Below are 17,736 nucleotides of genomic sequence, written 5' to 3' on the forward strand. Positions count from 1 at the left end.
AAAAGAGGGACCTACTCAATATCACTTCATAATATTGTAGATGAACAGTATATAAGTCACAAACCGAAAAAAAACCCCTGCATAAATTATAAATCAAATCTGGGTTTCCATATATTTTAAAATACGGTCCTATTCCCAAAAGTATAATAACATATACAGATCCTGGAACAGATACTCCTCATTTTTGATCAACCACAACCATCTGTGAAAGGTACATTTTTTCAGCCATGAAGTTATGGACAGTCATTAAACATCACACTATTCTAAAACCCTCCTGCTGTTTCTTTTAGGGAAATTAAAATGGCCTTTATGGGGGGAGTTATGTGTGTGTGTGGAGTGGGGTAGGGGGAGTGGAGGGTCAGCCAAGGCTCAAGATTCTACACACGAGATAAACTCATCCAGTCTTAATAAACAGGTGTATTACAAAATTATTTTAGCTTCAATATAAAGGCAAACAGACAGTACATGTAAATTTAATAATATGTACATAAACGTATTTTAGAAAAAGTACAATAAACATGCCACGTATGCACCTGTCGTCTGCACATTTAAAAGTGAATTGAAAAAAGTCTCCATGGCCTCAACCCTGCTAAAACTTTTTTCTCAACATGTCTGATTTGAAAACCAGTGAACCAGAACTGCCTCACTCTGTCGATGTGTGAAACCAATCAAAATCACGACAGAGCTGGCATAAAGAGCTAGCTTTAACTTCATAGAGCCAAGGTGTTAGAAGTAAATGTCCCTCACGTCATGTCTCATTCCCAGAAGAAAAGAGGGGGAGAAAGAGAGCGTGTCGCACTAGAAAAGACCAGGGAACGTGCTTTAAGGTTCTCCTAATGGTAAGATATTTATGAGTTTTGTGACCGAGGCCAACTTATGGAAACTAAATCTTTAAACACTTTTTTTGGCAGATGCCTTACACACACCCTTCCAGCTTGGCCCCATTACAAGAGAGATTCTTTTGTTCTTACAGAGCTAATAATAGAGAGAGAGGGGCTGCGTGAGTGGTGTCTGTGTCTTAATCTAGGTATGTGTGTGCTGAAAGTGTATTTATAACTTCCTACAGTGCCACACCATTCTTGTAACAAACTTTTCATTTAGCCCTGCTTCCTGTCTTTCTGGTTTTAGACTCGACCTTACATGTAATAGTCAGGAGAGTATTAGCAGAACATGTCAAAGGTTAGATGGATTCACAGATGCAATGAATTTGAATTAAACAATGGTCAGTTTGTTGAAAGAATCCACAATTTAGAGCAGCATCCCACATATATTTAAATCACCTTCTTACCACTGCAAATTTTTGTAGCAAAAAATACCTAATTTGTGTCCTCTTTAGATGAACAAAAACTTACATAAGTGTGGAAAAAATAATCAGAAATTTACTCACATATATTTATGAATGGATAAAAAAAGAGATAATGGATACGTTTTTCATATATTTTGATGTTGGACTAAGTCAAAAAACTCGAAACAATGAAACAGAAATGGTGCCTGTTACAAAATTATTACACAAGTCATAACTCAACTAAACGTATATAGGAGGTCATATTTAAAAACTGAATGTCTAATAATGACTTAAAATGTGATCAGTTTAAAAAAAAAAACAATAAAACTGGTAGGTTTGCCTGTGTGATGATTGGCATATTGTTTTCACCATATCGTATGCTAATCTTTGCCTCACAATAGTTGAGTAACAAGCAAAGAAGACAGTCGAACATGTGGGAAAATCTGTCAGAGCTACAGCTAGTGTATTATTTATTAAAACCCTTTGTGCTTTAGACAAGGTTTTAAAAAAGGGGGTAGACATGCGAGTTCAATTATCTCCCTCAATTGAGCAAAATGCATTTCCACGTTACCCAGAAAGCAATGGAGCCTGTGCAACAGTAGAAAGCTTTCTCCTGCTCTGAGCCCAGGTCATTTTGTACCTTTGTAACAGGCACTCGTCTCAATTACTATGAAGATGAAGTAATATGGACTGTCATTAGGCAAACATAATGACAGCTCATTCAGCAGCAAATCAGGGAGTGACAAACTCTAGTGGGTGAGATAATTGAATTAGACGGAGGGTGTGAGAAATAGAGATGCTTCACAATGGAGCAGAAATGATCATTCAAAATTAATGAGCAAACCACACACAATTATTGGTTGTAGCCACACCCTTCAGTAAGCCTTTGTGTGTGTGTTTGTGTGTGTGTATTGTGCATTTATGACAAATGCAAATACTGATCTCAAAAAGGTCAATAGTGGGGACACACTATGTGCTAAATGTCAACATGTGTTTTTCAAGGACTCTTATCACTTTTGTAATTGGCTCTGTTTTTAGTATGCTTTTTTTCAGTTGTTATTTACAAAATTATGTTCAGTATTTGGAGGGGATTTTGCAACAGGCCCATGAATATGCAGCTGAGCTGTTGGCAATGCATTGTGGAACAAACAGAAACAGGAATCAGACAAGGGGAAGGAAAACAGGTGAGTGCAGACTAATCAAATGCCTTTCAAATCACTCTCTGAACATTAACCTTCATTCAGAGCAGACAAACAAATAACAAAAACTAAAAATGATGTGAGTGTATAAATACACACCACAACTTCTTTTTGGACACAATGTTGGAAAAAAAATAGTTAGGTTAATTTGGAGGGATGTTTCTAAAAAAAATATATGCAAAGTTAAAGAAATTCATTTTTTTGTTGTTGTTGTTTTGTATTTTTATTACTTACTGTAGAAAGCAATATGTTTTTTTTAGATTTTAGTTCTTTTTCAGTTCAAATCTTCTCAAATTTTATAGATGCCTAATTTAGACACCTAAACAGAGCTCAGATTCAGAACCTGTGTCTTTACAACAGTTAAGACTAAAATAAGGTACAGTTTCATCTCTATACAGTCACTGCCATCATCAACATGAAACATCTCTTGTTTAATCTCCAGTTGTTTTAACAGGGCATCCAGGGCACTGACAAGAAAGCAACAGTGTTCTTGTATTAAGTGGATAATTTTAATCCAATAAACGTCAAAGACACTGACACGGTCTAGTTGGGGTGAAGGACCAAACATAATGAAGAAAGTTAAAGTGACCTGTTTGGTACTTTGAGCAAAAACTTGATAAAAATATTCATATTCAGATTTCCTCATACTTAAACATCATTATCACTGCAATGAACCATGCACACCCACCTTAAGTTCACGGAAGAAAATGCTGCTGCGTGCCCACTCCACAATGGAGAAGAGTGTTTGGTCGGCCATCTTGCACATCAACCCAAAGGTGTTGAGCTTCTCGTGCTTGCCTCGGCTGGCCTGCTCCTGCTGCAGATAGGCAAGTATCTTTGCCTGAACCTGGGGCTCATCGGGTTCACACTTTAGCAGCTCTACAATCAGGTGGGGGAAGCTGGGTGGAGAGCCTGTCTGGTAGGCGTCAACATATGCATAACCCATGATGGACTCGGGCGAGCTGGTGTATGGGTCTGGGTATTCAGACTTGATGGTGCGTGTGCTCTGGAAGTGTCCGTAGGCCGCTTGGTAGCCTTGCAGACTGCCAGCGTGTGGCGGCATTGCCATACTGACCGGAGAAGTAACAAACGGGCTGCGGTCGTAGTCTGTAGGTGGCAAGGCAGTGGCATGGTGGTGGTGGTGGTGATGGTGGTGATGGTGACTGGTGTGGTGGCCACCATGGTGGCTCAATGGAAGGCCCTTGGAGGCTGCTGAGTGGATATTCTGGATGGCTGAGGAGATAGTGAGGTCAGTGGGTACAGCCTGCATCACCTGGCTCATGGCCTCAATCTTCAGGCCGTTCGCTCGGATCAGCGCTTTCTTTTGCTGCTTGAGGGCCCGGTCACGTTTGTACATTGGGCCGAACTTGTTGCGACCACCACGCATTCGATCTGCTCGTACAGCTGGTAAAATGACAGGTGACAAAGAACAAAAAAGAGGAAGAGGACAGAATTAGTTTATTTAAAACAATCTTTTGAATGCAATTCTAATCATATATACATCTCATTAATGCAATAAAAATAATAGAAAAAAAACTAATTGGGCAGAAAGAAAGTAGCTTTTCAAGGAGAAACAGTAACTACATTTAGAGATTAAATTAAATTTTTGCATTTTTATTCTAACTTTAAGCTTGACTAAATTTGTTTATCCAAACATGGACATCATCTGTGAGGTAAATTCTTTGTCAGTAATTTGTATGTAGGGCAAAGGTCTTCCAATGACAACTACACTTGACACTACCTGTTGACCATTAAAGCCCACAGAGGTAAGTGATAGTAACGTTACTCATTGACTAGAGACTCAAACTTGCATGAACCACACCGCAGAGTGATCATAGTGCAACTGGCCTCTCAGAAGTTAGGTGCTGGTATAAATTTCAACAACAACAACAAAAAAAAACCCAATCTAGCTCCTGTCTGATTATGCAATTTATGAAAACTTTCAAAATGTCTCTGTCAATTAGCCAAAACTTCTCTATAAAAACCAAAGGCTGAACAGCCTGACAATAATCCAATCGTGATTCTTTTTTTTTTCTGATGAAACAAACATACCCCTGATGCTCCCTGGCACCCCCCTCAGTGCAGGATCCTGTGGTGAGGATCACAACGAGTCTGTGCAGTGGGTATTTCTAATGAACAAACTGGGCACACGGTGGACTGCAATGAGGTTCGTGTGTGATCTGTCCGACTGCTGCCACGGGGAAGCTGCTCTACTGTCTCTCAGTTGGGGGGCGCTGGTGTTAATTATTCATACTTAATTAACTCTTATTCTGACAAGACTCGCAGAGCCTCGGCGTACAAAAAGCCAACAGACTTTTGGGACAGACTGCAGCAGGAAAAAACGAAACCCTTCACTAATATCAATATTCAAAAATATTACACTTGTAAAATTTGGTAAGGGCTTCTAACTTTTAAAGAAACACAACCGAACATACAAATAAATGTACATACATTCAACCATTTTATGAACAGTCAGATAACATCATAGGTCCACTCACTCCTGAAGTCCTGACGGGTGAATGAAAGAACAGAAGAGGAAAACTGAAGTGGGGGTGTGGAGAAGCAATGGTGGGGGATTTTAGTTCGGAGGCAAAAGATGGGCAGCCACTCATACGCAGATGTATATGCACACGAGCACACACACACACACACACACACATCAAGCTGCCTTGGGAGGGATTTTAATGACCTCTTTCACAAAAAAGTGCCTGTCACTGATCTGAGCGAATACAGCCAAGAGGGCAGACACACACACAGTTGTGCTTACTGTCTCACACACACACTCATGAACAGAAAGCACACACAAAGTAGCTAACATGCAGATCATCACACACTCCTCTCGATCAGACATAAAATCATGCTATTTAAACATGGTGATTTTACTCTCGCGATCATTTCCCAGCATGCTTGAGATCGGCTTCATATAGCGTTCACTCACTCAGGCTCAGAAACCATTCCGAAATTTGACCACACAACAAAATAAAAAAAAAGAAGAAATCAGAGGTTCTGTCAAATGTATCCATTATACATTATTGTAGGGCAACTTTAACTATTAATGATTCCCCACAACAGCGTAATTAATGAGCTGAGAAACTAATAGTTGGCCCTACTGGGAAAACAAAATTAGGCCCTGACTGCCTTTCTTGCTTGCCTCGGACCCAAAGACCCACAGCACATCATGAATACCAGAATCAGGGGGTGGTGGTGGTAGTGGGTGTAGGTCTTACCGCTGCACACACACACACACTGAGTCACACACACATTTTTTGTCTCTAATTAAACAAGGTGATTTGCATTCATGTAACATGGATTACTATCAAGGGGGGAGGGGAAGAGGGACAGTGCATGCCTGAATAAAAGTGGTGAGAATAAATGCTGCAGCGACTGAGCTTTTATGATGAGAAAACAGTTATATGATTTTATAACTATACTAAGATTTAAAAAAAAATACTAGTTCTAAATATAATAAACCATAAAAAGAAAAAATATTTCTTAAAGCCTGCAGGGCTACTGCTAAGTCCAGACTCAGTGGAAATAGTTTCCAGTGGCACCAAGATTGTCTTTTTTTGGCTTGTTTTATAAAAACAAAATAAAATGAACGATTGACAAGATTATGTCAGCCACCTACAGAAATTCAAACTTCACCACAGAAAAAGGAGACGATTCCCCAGCTCATTTCTTTTTGACTGACAGCAGTTGTGTAGAAAGAGCAGAAGGCCAATGCAGCAGAAAGGCAGAAGACAAAATTTAATTATAATCTGAAGAAAAACACTACAAGAAGAAAATTGATTTACTGTTTAAAGCAAAATTGTTACTTGAATTAGTAGCCTTGAATGCTAAAGAAAAAGCTTCCATATAGTTTTTGTTTTGTTTTAGGATTTGACATCTCACAGGTCAGAGCGAGGCTTTGGGGCTAAAGTGAGGCTAAGCGGCTGATTCTGTCGCACACTTTGAGTTACTATCTGAGAGCACATTCACACAAACGCACACCCTTGGATACACAACATACATAAATTCCCAAGCTGACCCAAATAAACCCCGTTCCTATTTCCTTAAAAATGCCCAGTGCTCCGTGTACATCTCACACTTGTACAAACAAGCACTTTTATAACAGCCCACAGTTTCTCTGCACACACCTACACATAACACAAACACGTCTCTCTCACACACACACATACAGCCCTCAGTGCTTATATCCTCTGATTTATGGTTGTTTAATATACAGGAATATTAAGCGTGCGTAGGTGAGGATCCCTGTCGGCTGCCGGCATATTAATGGGTCCCGCGGAGCCTTGCTGACACCCTGTTTGTCATGTCGGGGCCCCGGCCCCTGCTCTAGATGCGCCCTATCCCATGCACACACATGAATACCTATGATACCTATGCATAAGTAATGGCACAGCTCCCTGGCTTTCCACCACAGGTACTGAGAGGCTGATGGAAGACAAATCAGAGCTAGAAAGATGGAGACAGCTAGGGAGGAAAATAAAACATGGAGGGAGAGAGGAGGAGATGCAGAGACGAATTTACAAACACTCAGCTGGTGGTGCTTATTTCAACTAAGTGTCTTTTCATAGCTTTTGAATTTGTAGTAATCAATTAAATGAAGCTTGATGAAGGAATACCAATCAGAGAAAATAAAATAAAAAATGTGAAACACAGTAAGTTGTTCATTTTGTAGTGCTATTAGAGCTGCAGTTCCCAAATAAAGAATTTAGGTTTATTTACTTCCTGAAAATTGTCACATTTTTGACACGTTTACATCACTTCACAATATAGTATCTCAAAACAATGCAGACATGTTATCACTGCAGTCTATCTGCATACCGTCTTTCAGATTTTTAAAGCAGACTGACTCCCCAACTTTATTTTTCAGTGTCAGTGTTTAAAACATTATGTAACTCCTGCTGTCTGAGAAAGGCACAGCGGATTTAAAATGTATTCAAACGTTCAACATCACAAATATTACTGTTATGTTCTGACTTCAAAGTAATGCTCAAGTGAAGGAAATATTAGTCAACCCAGTGAAGCATATGATACAAGACAACTACTGAGAAGCAGAGAAGACAATCATGCCAGTGGGAGCCGTTCAGATATGGGCACGCTTCACTGGCTTCAGTGAGTGATGTTCTAATGAATCAAATCTTTTGTTTTCAATGAAACAAATGCTGGCAGAAAGACAGCAAAGCTTACCAAGAAATGAGGGCTGCTGCAGCACGTGTATATGACTGGACATTTTCATTCAAAATGTGGAACGCAAAAACATATTTTCCCTAAGCGCAAATAAACATTTTATTTGTTTATTTTTGCAGGAAACGATTGAATTACAAGTTTTTTAAAAGTAGGTAACAAACAAAATCATTTTAGCTCAAAGTAAAGCAGCACTCACACTTCATTAATTGATAATTAGCAAATACCAAAAGACACCAACAACATGATACTGTATGGACATGTCCATTTGTAACTGAACTCTCTTAAACTGTTTGCTAATGCAGATAGATTACAGGCGACTATCAACAGCATAGAGAAACACACAAACTGTTATCTCTTTACATGTTGTCTCACTCACAGCAAGCTTAAAAAGAACAGTTTACAAAAAGGACATCATTTTTTATGTGTCAGAAAAGGGAAGCTGTTCAGATTGGCAGCGGATTGGTACCAACTCAGCTGAAAATATAAATATATATTCTAAATCTTGCACTGTTTTCACTATACCTTGGAAATAGAAGGTCAGAAGTCTTTTAATTCTGATTCTTTGCTAATGCCTTTATGTAGCTCATGAAGTTAAAAAAAGTAAGTGTGTTTTTTCAATGTTTTATATGATATGACGACATAGGTATATTAAAATACCTATGTAGTTTATTATTATTATGTAGTTTAAGCTTATGTGGGTGACTCCACCCCCTAAAACCAGCTGCAATTAAAGAGCTGTAGAGACAAGTCTGAAAGGGGAGCTCCATTTTGATCAAAACTGGTCACAGACATTTTATTAGGACCTCATAATATTGTGCAATTATTTTAAAAAAGGTCATAAAGTGTCTCCAAACTGAACATACTGTCTCACAGCGTGACGCACCACTTAATACATATGAGCAAACAGGAACAAGCAAACACTACAGAGGCAAGAGTACACAGACACACAAAAGAACCCACAGAAAAGACAGACTTTCAGTAACCTTTTAGGTTTTCCTCAGATTTTGGGAAGCGCATGTTGCTGCACTTTGACATGCAATGGAATCAGAAAGTGCGGGAACAAAGCACATGGCCGAATATATTTTCAGTTTTAGATCAAATGACAGCACCTTCCTCCTGCCTGTGGCCATTTGAACACATTTTTTGTCATAAATATATGTATGTGTTTACAAGTGAGTTGTGTGTGTGTGTGTGTGTGTGGGAGGTCTTTCCTGGATGTGGCAGGAGCTGCCCACTGGGGCTTCTGGCACCTAACAGAGCGCTGCAGGGCCTGTCTTGCCCACAAGCGGAAAGTTACCGCCGGCAAAACGAATCAAACACTGCCCCCCACCCCCATTTTTTCCCCTTCTTCCAAACCCATGTCATCTTTAAAATGACAGGCCAGGACTTTCTGCCCAAAGGCCTTTTACAATTAACAGCAATTAATTAAACCACACCCAGCAGATAAATGAGAAAAGCTTTAAGATTTTGATTTGTTTTGTCTTCTTTTGGTTTTTTTATACAGTCTTTCCAGGCTCAGGAAGTTTTTCAGTTTAGCTTTAATTACAAATGTGTGAAGATGATCATCTCAGTATTAAATAGAATGTCAAAACACTTCCTTTTATTTAGGAAACACTAGATATAATTTTCATATCTTTTATGTAAACGTTGTGATTTTTAACCTATAACCTTTGGTTTTTGAATCTTTCATTCAGTTCAAAGATGACCTGTTTATCCACTTCAGATTGAGTGACTTCAGAAAAAAAACTTATTCAGTCATCTGAGAGAAAAAAAACATAAATTTCTACAGTATTCTTTTAACATACTGGCCACCCTGTCATTTCTGAATAGCCAAGAAAAAAAAAGGTTCAGAGCTGTGTTCAAGGTAAATAAAGAGGCCTCAACACATTCAGCCAAAAGCATCATCATTAACATTCCTGCCCCGTCGCCAACTCTAATATTTTATCTGTTACTTTGTCTGACAAGTTTATATGAACAGCAGCTAATTCCCTCTGACCCCTACCCAAATACCAACAAGAAATGATGGATTTTCTCACACTGGTTTAAAGTAAAGTTGTTGTTTTTTTTTTTTTTTACAAGATCACCATAAAATTAAAAATCCGATATAATTTGCTTAGCTTTAATGCTAAGAAAATCTAAAAATCACTTTTTCATAGTTGGTGATGATCTTTTTTTTAAAATTGCCAATAGTTTGAGTTTTGAAAAACTTATTAATGTTTAAATCTAAATAACGGCACAACATTTTCACTTAATATTTTCTAGAAAAAATAAGTTATTACTAAATCTTTCAGGTGAGTATTAATGAAAACGATATGCTTTGACATGGCCTGGATTTGCTTCTCTACTAAAGCAGCGATGCTGTGTAAAACTCAGATCATATGTTAGTGGGTTGTGTTTATGAGAGGAACCCACAGAAGCTGTGGTCAACAATTAATTCTTAGACAGTGAGATGATTCATCAGATTCTTGCAAGTAAAAGTGAAATGTTGCATTTTCTTTAATTACACTTTACTTTAGAAATTGTGTTTGTAAAATCATATGTATTAGCAACATTTCAGGGGAAAATTTAGCAGTTTTTGCTTTTTACAGGATTATCCTATAAAATATTACAAGTACAAAAACAAAAGTGTACTTAAAATAGTAGCACAAAACTTTAACATCACTCACACATGTACTGAGCATTTATCTGCACTAATAATTTAATTTTGACACCATTCATATTTTACAATTCCATTTATTTTTTGCTCCATTTTTTGTTGTTGTTGCATTGCAACTTCTACTCAACAATTGCAGATGTCCTCCACTGGTAATTTGAATGTGAGAACTATTTTCTTTTAAGGCAGCAGCTGTGTTTTATTTATCTGTTCTGAAGCATCTCAAACTTTTAACCCCTCCTCACTAACCGCAGACACGGGCGCACAGATTTTCTGAATAACTTCCCAAACCTCGCTTTAAAGTGGAAAACAAATCAGTTACAAAAGGAAAAAACGGGAAAACTTAAAATCACTCTACTATAAGCTAATCAGCAAAGCATTAAAAGTGGAATAATAAAACAAATAAATAAAAGTTGCTGTACCTTCTAGTTTCATGCCGACAGTGAGGCACTTTTGGAAGCGGCAGTACGGGCAGCGCTTTCTCTGGGTCTTGTCAATCTGGCAGCTCTGGTTCTCTATACATGTGTAACGCTTGTTGTTCTGGACGGTGCGCTTGAAGAAGCCCTGCGGAGAGAACCAATTAAGACGTCAACCTGCTTGACCCCTGCAATGCAATGGTAATTGGCCCATTCACACTCCCAGACAGATGGAGCGGGACAGGCTTTATGAACACACACACACACAGGGAAGCTTTGAAAGCTATACTCTAATTGGTGTGATGCTACACACATATAATGAAAAAGATTATGTGAAGACTCACTTTTAAAAAGAAAATGAGTTTTGGCATTTCCTTAAATATATGCCAGACTAAAAGAAAATTGTTTTTGATTATTTCTGGTCAAAAAAAAAAAATTGAACCACCTTTTACCTCACAAACATTTGATTTCATTATCTTACTAAATTTGCCTGCCTTTAAACTTCATAAAGTATATTAAATGTGACTTAGGTCTTAGTTTCAATATTCTCTCTTCACTGAAAAACTCCAGGATTTGAGTATCTTTTCAACCCTCCACTTAATTATTTAAAAATATGGACACAAGTGCAAAAAAAAAAGAAAAAAGAAAATCCAATAAATTACATCCATAATTCACTGTTGTGGGATTACACAGATTCATGCATGGAATTTTTTATTGGCAGCAGCAGGGAAAATCAAACGGAGGAAGGTGGTATTAACGTATTCCAGATCCATAAACCAGGAGGAGAATTCTTAAATCTTGATGTTAAAATAAAAATAATAAAATAAAAAATAAAAAATAATAAAATACAAACAAGCTCTAGCCTGTGAATTACAACTGTAATTGACAAGTTGCATTGCCTGCAGTTACCAAAAAAACAAACAACAACAACAAAAAAAAAACAACTTTTGGAATGTTAACTCCTTAATTACAAAAAGCCATGCTTCAGTGATACTTTCTCCTGAATGTTCCACCTACTACACCACATGTGCCTTACATATTTAAGATAAACTGGATTGAAACTTTCTTTCTGCAGATCGAGAGCTCAGAATCTCCCTGTAAAGTCCTCTTTGCAAGCCAAGACTCCAGATGATGATTATATTAAAACGAGTGGATAAACAGCTTTTATTGCATTTTTAATATATGTAAAATTTGACCCACATCAAATTTGAAATTGCAATGCTAATTCCAATGTTAATTTTAAACTGTATGCTGGAAATCTACTTCACATTCCAAACAAAGAATGTCTTTGGTGGGTTTTGAACATCCATGATATTGCAGCTTATTTAAAAAAAAAAAAATCCTTCACTTTTAGATGCTGAAATCAATTAGATTTACTGAGAAGTAAAGGAAAATTCATGCCACCAAATTATGGCTCCAGCACTCAAACTACTTGCTCTTTTTGACATAAGAAGTAAAAAAAAGGTTGCTCTGTAACTCTTCTCACATGGTGCTTGGAGTGTCAGTATTTCAGGCTGATGGGGTTCTTCTTATGTTCTTCTCTCACCTCAAGCCCCACAAAAAAAAAAAAAAGAGCAGTTCCCTCATGCAGCTCAGCTCCTTGTTGTTATTCCAACGGGCATGGTGTGTTAACATGTTTACTTTATTTGAAGCGTATGAACCAAAACTCTCTGTGTGGCTAAATAAAGGATGAAGTTTCTGGTGCACATTTGCAGACTACAAATGCAACTTCTTATGCATATTGTATGTTTCGTGCACAAAAATTGGCAAGTCATGCAAAGTTTTAAAACAACATTTTAGTGTGTGAGGGTGGGTGACGGCATGGAATAGAAATAAACTAACTGTAAAGTTTTTGTTACTTTCCCACTGATAAACCTGATAGGCAGAATGCGCTGACTGGCTGCTGGTGATTATTTGAAGTCAAAATGAACCTGTAACGTGTCAGCAGCCTGATTCATCAGTCCAGCCCTGATGATCATACAAACTGCTACATTTTAGAGATAATCAATGACAGGCTGCGGGTAATTATCAATATCATTAATGTTTCAACGAGTGTATACAACGCTCTATAAAACACCTCTTCATCTACATCCTGCATGCTCACACACACACACACACACACACACAAACGTGTGCACGACACCAGGAGTGTTTCAAGTCAGCGGGGAACGTGTGGATTGGCTCTTCGACGTGAGCCTGCGCCGAGGCTGAGAAGCAGCAGAGATGCCACTGACGTCTCCCTTCAAGCAAACGCTCGGCATCTCAAGGTCAAAATACGGGGATCAAATCTATAACATCTGCTTTGAATAATGACCACATAGGCAAGAAATGTGCACCGCGGCATCAATACTGGGAGCTGCAATTTCACACTGACGAGTGCGAACACAAAGAGATTTGTCTTAGCTTCATTTTGTTCTGACAGCTTAAAAGAACAATGCTAAACACGAGGAAGAGGAGGAAAGAAACGGTGCTGACAGTTCCGACTGAACTGCAGTTTGCTTTGCTGTTGTCTCGTTGTGTGAGGAAATATCTTGCTGTATATCAGACAATGATGATGAGCTCTTAATGAACTTGTGATGAGAGTTTTAGACAGTGTGACAAAGGCTTGTTCAAACAAGAAAACATCAGTGCTTTGCCTCAGTGCTTCCAGCCTCCTCCACTTTTCTACAGCGAGTTGTTGCGAAATCATTGCAAACTCCCCTCATGTTTTTAAATTCCTGTTTCTTTTCGGAGCCGTCAAACAGCTTACAAAATCTCCTGACCCTGAATGTTACATCAACTGTAACATTTGACCCCTGACCTCTCCTGCCTAATTGATAAAATTGTGCTCTGCTGTTACACTTGTAGTGATGATTCTCAAAGCCTTAAAACATTAAACTGGAAGCAGGGGCTCGAAAGGAAGGTAATGCTACTGTAACAATGCAGAAAATCTCATTTTAAAGGCAATGACTGATGGATCTAACAGCAAAAAGCTTTCTAAACTTGTATCCCCTAAAAGCTTGATTAATCCATCAGTCAGCTTTTTCTAAAACTAAAGCAAGAGTTTATATTATTAAAGTCATTTATACTGCAATTACAACAAAAAATAGATAATAAAGAGTGAATATTTTCAAATATAAAGCAAAGGTCACAATCAGAACTTGAAGCCATGCATACTTGATGTGCACCAACCTTGCAGCTCTCACAGGTCAGCAGTCCGTAGTGATACCCTGAAACCTTGTCTCCGCACACGGGACACATCTCGTCCAGGTCTTCGTCATAGGAGTAGTCCATCATCTTTAACTGGGGGGCTGCGGAGGACACACGGACACACACAGAGAAGTCTATTTCAGTGCTCTCTCTCCCCCGCAAAGCCCGCTCTCATCCATCAAGGTGCAGCGCGGGGAGGGGACCGAGTGGGCGCTCTGAAACTTTTTTGTTCCCTTCTGAAGGTTTAATTTCAGGAGGTTAGGGACGATTTGGGGGTGAGCTGAAAGGACGCGACCATTAGTCCCCGTGACTGCCCTCTCTCTTATACACTCGCTGCAGACAGAAACAAAAATAAATAAATAAAATAAATAAATAAAAATTTCTCATGAAAGTCAGCCTCATAAATATGCATGCGTCTAAGTCGTGAAATCGCTGGGGGGGAGGGGGGGGGGAAAAGGGGAGATATTAGACTTGAGGATTGGATGAGAAAATGTTACCGCCCACAGACAAATGAAAACACACAGAGAAGCTTTTATCTTTGCAGGCGGTTAAAAAAATATAAATAAAATCAACATTTTCTTTTTTTTTCTCTTTTTCTTAGAATCACCACTAACGCCAAGAGCCATCACATTCAGATTCATTTTAGTGCAAAAAAGAAATAAAATGAGCGGCATAATTTCATTACATTTGAGTGTATTTTTCACAAGTTTTTATTTTTATTTTTTTATAAATATTTATTTAGATTTTGGTTCATTTTGGAGACCAGTAAAAATAATGTCAAAGACTGAGTGAGTAATATTTCAATTAGGCTTTATTATTCTTGTTTATTAAATAATAAAACGCGTTTCCAATAAGTTTAGATTCTGACTCTAATGAGTCTAATTAGTTGTACTTGTGTGAGCAAACATGGCACAAAAGCATTTAAGGTAGAATTACAAAGAAAGAAGCAGCCAGCAGCAAACAGGAGGACCTGAGTGAACGTGTGGCTGGGGAAAAGTGGAAATATTTTGTCACGTATGGATGCCTTCCGTGGCCTTCACTCAGATTCCTGCTCTGTGCATCAAAACCGCCGCTCCTCCGCGCGCACAGACGCCTTCATTAGACGTGGTTTGCAGTTTGCCCTGCTGGGATCCGCGCTGAAGCAACAAGTTCCTACAAGCTCCTGATTTCTCTCTCTCTCTCTCTCTCTCTCTCTCTCTCTCTCTCTCTCTGTCTTTCCCCTTTTCACCCCCCACAGAATCTCAAAGCAGACTCAATCTCTGATCTGCATTTTAGCTTTAAAGCGCACAAAAACGGACACTTTCTTCTGAAAGAGTGCACTCGCGACGCGCAGCCGATTTGGGAGCATTTAGAGAAAGAAAATAAATATTTTCAGGGCATCTATTTTGGGGCAGAAAATCCGCGCATAGTGGTGCGTAATTAGAACTTGGAGAGGGCCTCAGTGCCGCAAATATACCAACTCTGAGAACGAATTTTGATTTTAAACTTGATCCAAACATGTTCTCCCCTAAAAAAATGTCCTACATTTCCACCTTAGTTTCTTATTAGAAGCGATTAAAAATCAGAAACAAAAACGTTTGCGTTTTAACCCATTCTTTTTTGTTCTAATATATACATAAATGATGTTTGGTTTGAACGTGGCTTCCCTGGCAGCCGCAGGTGTGAAATCAAAACGCGTAAAGAAACAGAAACACGTCGTCCACACTTTGTCACTTGCATCTCAGTAAATAATCTGCGACTGCCAAAGGTGAATCAAGTTTCCACCAGAGCTACCTTTGTTGTTAGTTGTCTACAAAAAAAAAAAAAAAAGATAGATAACAAGCTCCCTGAAGAACCACTCCTTCAGAGAACGTTATCAGTGGCTCATAAAACGAAGAGCGGCCTGAGTGACTGAGCGCCTTTTATTGCTGTGGAGTGACAAATGTGGAATAAGGAAAACTTTATCTGTGTCGAAATGTTTACTGTTGCATGTGGACTCTTTTCTTTATTTTGCAAGAAGATCAAGAAAACAAACAAACAAAAAAAGCAGACCAGAGGAAGATCGCATAATTGCGTTTAGTCTGATAAAAACGTCTTCATATTTGTACAAATTTGTAAACTCATATGTTTATTTTATAGTTTTTTTTTCTGGCCTAGTTGTTACATCATAAAAAATATAAAAATTGTTCCATTCACCAAAATAAAAATAAAACACTACTTTACCATAATAAAAATTAGACAAACTTTTAAATGTTCTGTTTATTTCGGAGTTTTGGATAAAACAAAACAGACATTTGTTGAAGATGCAACAGATTTCAGTGGATTTATTGGTTGCAGTTGTCACACATTTACCATCATCATGTTTGTCATTATTCCAGACAAGATTGACAACAATACTAGTGGTTAAAGTTTTCCTTTCAGACGGAAAATATTTTTGGTAAATCAGAGCTGAATTCTGTGTAATTTTACAGCCTTTTATCTTTATTGTTATCCTTTTAAATTATTTTTTTTACAAACGAAATCATTTCAACTTGGACCATATGCGTGGAGGAGGTCAAGTGGTTCATTGTAAAACCACAGAAATATAAATAAATAAAAACTTAAACACAGGCAGAACATTTTGGTCCTGCTGATTATTTTGCATCAAACGGCTGCATGTTCTTTTTTTTTGACTGACAGCTGAGTACAATTATTGTTTGATCGCGAATCAGCCAGATAAACATCTGTCCAAATTGGAGCTATAAATATATTGTTTAATTATTAAAGCGGAGTGAACTTTTAGTGATGCTAGAGTCTTATCTCAGACGGTAAATGCATGCAGTAAACCTATTTTATAAGGAGCTTCTAAGGCTGTAAAAATAATCACTGAGCACGTTCGTGTCCCGGAGTTTCACTTTTTGCTTGCCCTTTTGCAAAAAAGAAAAAAAAAGACAAAGAAAATAGGACTAAACTTTTTTTTTTGTTGTGATCTGCATGTTTCTGTTTAAAAAAAAAGAGCTCGAGCTCCGTGGCCCTCCTTACCTTGTATGTTCCTTGGCATGTGCCCCTGCTCTCCATACGATCGAGTGAGTCCCAAAGATTCAGACTCGACTTTGGGCAGCATGTCAGCGCAGCCGGCCTGAGCAGGAGGCTGCGCGCCGCTCGGCGGGACACCTGGATGTGAGGGGCTCGCCCGAACACACCTCGAAGTGTCCCGGAGGTCTTTTTCTCGCGCTCTGTTTCTTACTTTCTGCCTCTCCTTCTTCCAGTTATCGGACCATGGTCAACTTAGGGGCTTGCTTTTGAAACGCGACCGGGCTGCACGGAGCCGATTTCCCTACTGATTAAATTTCACTGATGTCATTTTTCTAACTGCATTTTTGTGCGTAAAAAAAAGAAAAGAAAAGAAAAAATCTGACCAAATTCCTGTGATATCTAATAAGGAAGAGTGCGCTGTGACTTGGAGATTCACTGTCTAATAACAAAACTGCGCAAAGTCCGGATGGAAAAAACGACGCTAAGTTTCACTTGATCTCTTCCAAAAGTCTTTACAGCGCGTGACCAATTAACAGGAGACTGTCAGAGTGAGTTTCAGCCTTTAGCAGACAAGCGCGCGCCGCCGGGGCCGCCCTCCCCTGTGCGTAAAGTCGGATTCGATGTGTCGGTCGGACTGTCTGGAGATGTGGAGACCCGTCCTCCTCCTCCTCCTCGCGGCTTTGTTTACGCAGCTCTCTCCAATCCGGAGCGCATGCGGTCACCTGACATCATGTTTCTTCGGTCCAATCAGGCGAACAGACCGGGAAACATCGCCTCACGGCTTCCAGCTCCAGCTCTCTGAAATCT

The 17,736-nt window shown here is 38.8% G+C and overlaps 1 protein-coding gene across 1 annotated transcript in view; it reads right to left on the minus strand.

Moving 5' to 3' along the window:
* Positions 1–17,459, minus strand: part of nr5a2 (nuclear receptor subfamily 5, group A, member 2) — a 60,732-nt gene extending 43,273 nt beyond the window's left edge. Inside the window, 4 exon segments of the mRNA NM_001329375.1 lie at positions 3,173–3,888; positions 10,753–10,894; positions 13,918–14,036; positions 16,936–17,459. Of these exon segments, the coding sequence (NP_001316304.1) occupies positions 3,173–3,888; positions 10,753–10,894; positions 13,918–14,036; positions 16,936–17,017 (1,059 nt within the window). The 5' untranslated portion in view covers positions 17,018–17,459.
* Between the last annotated feature and the right edge of the window lie 277 nt (positions 17,460–17,736).

The sequence above is a fragment of the Kryptolebias marmoratus genome, linkage group LG24 (assembly GCF_001649575.2).
Source record: "Kryptolebias marmoratus isolate JLee-2015 linkage group LG24, ASM164957v2, whole genome shotgun sequence".
Classification (NCBI taxonomy): Eukaryota; Metazoa; Chordata; class Actinopteri; order Cyprinodontiformes; family Rivulidae; genus Kryptolebias; species Kryptolebias marmoratus.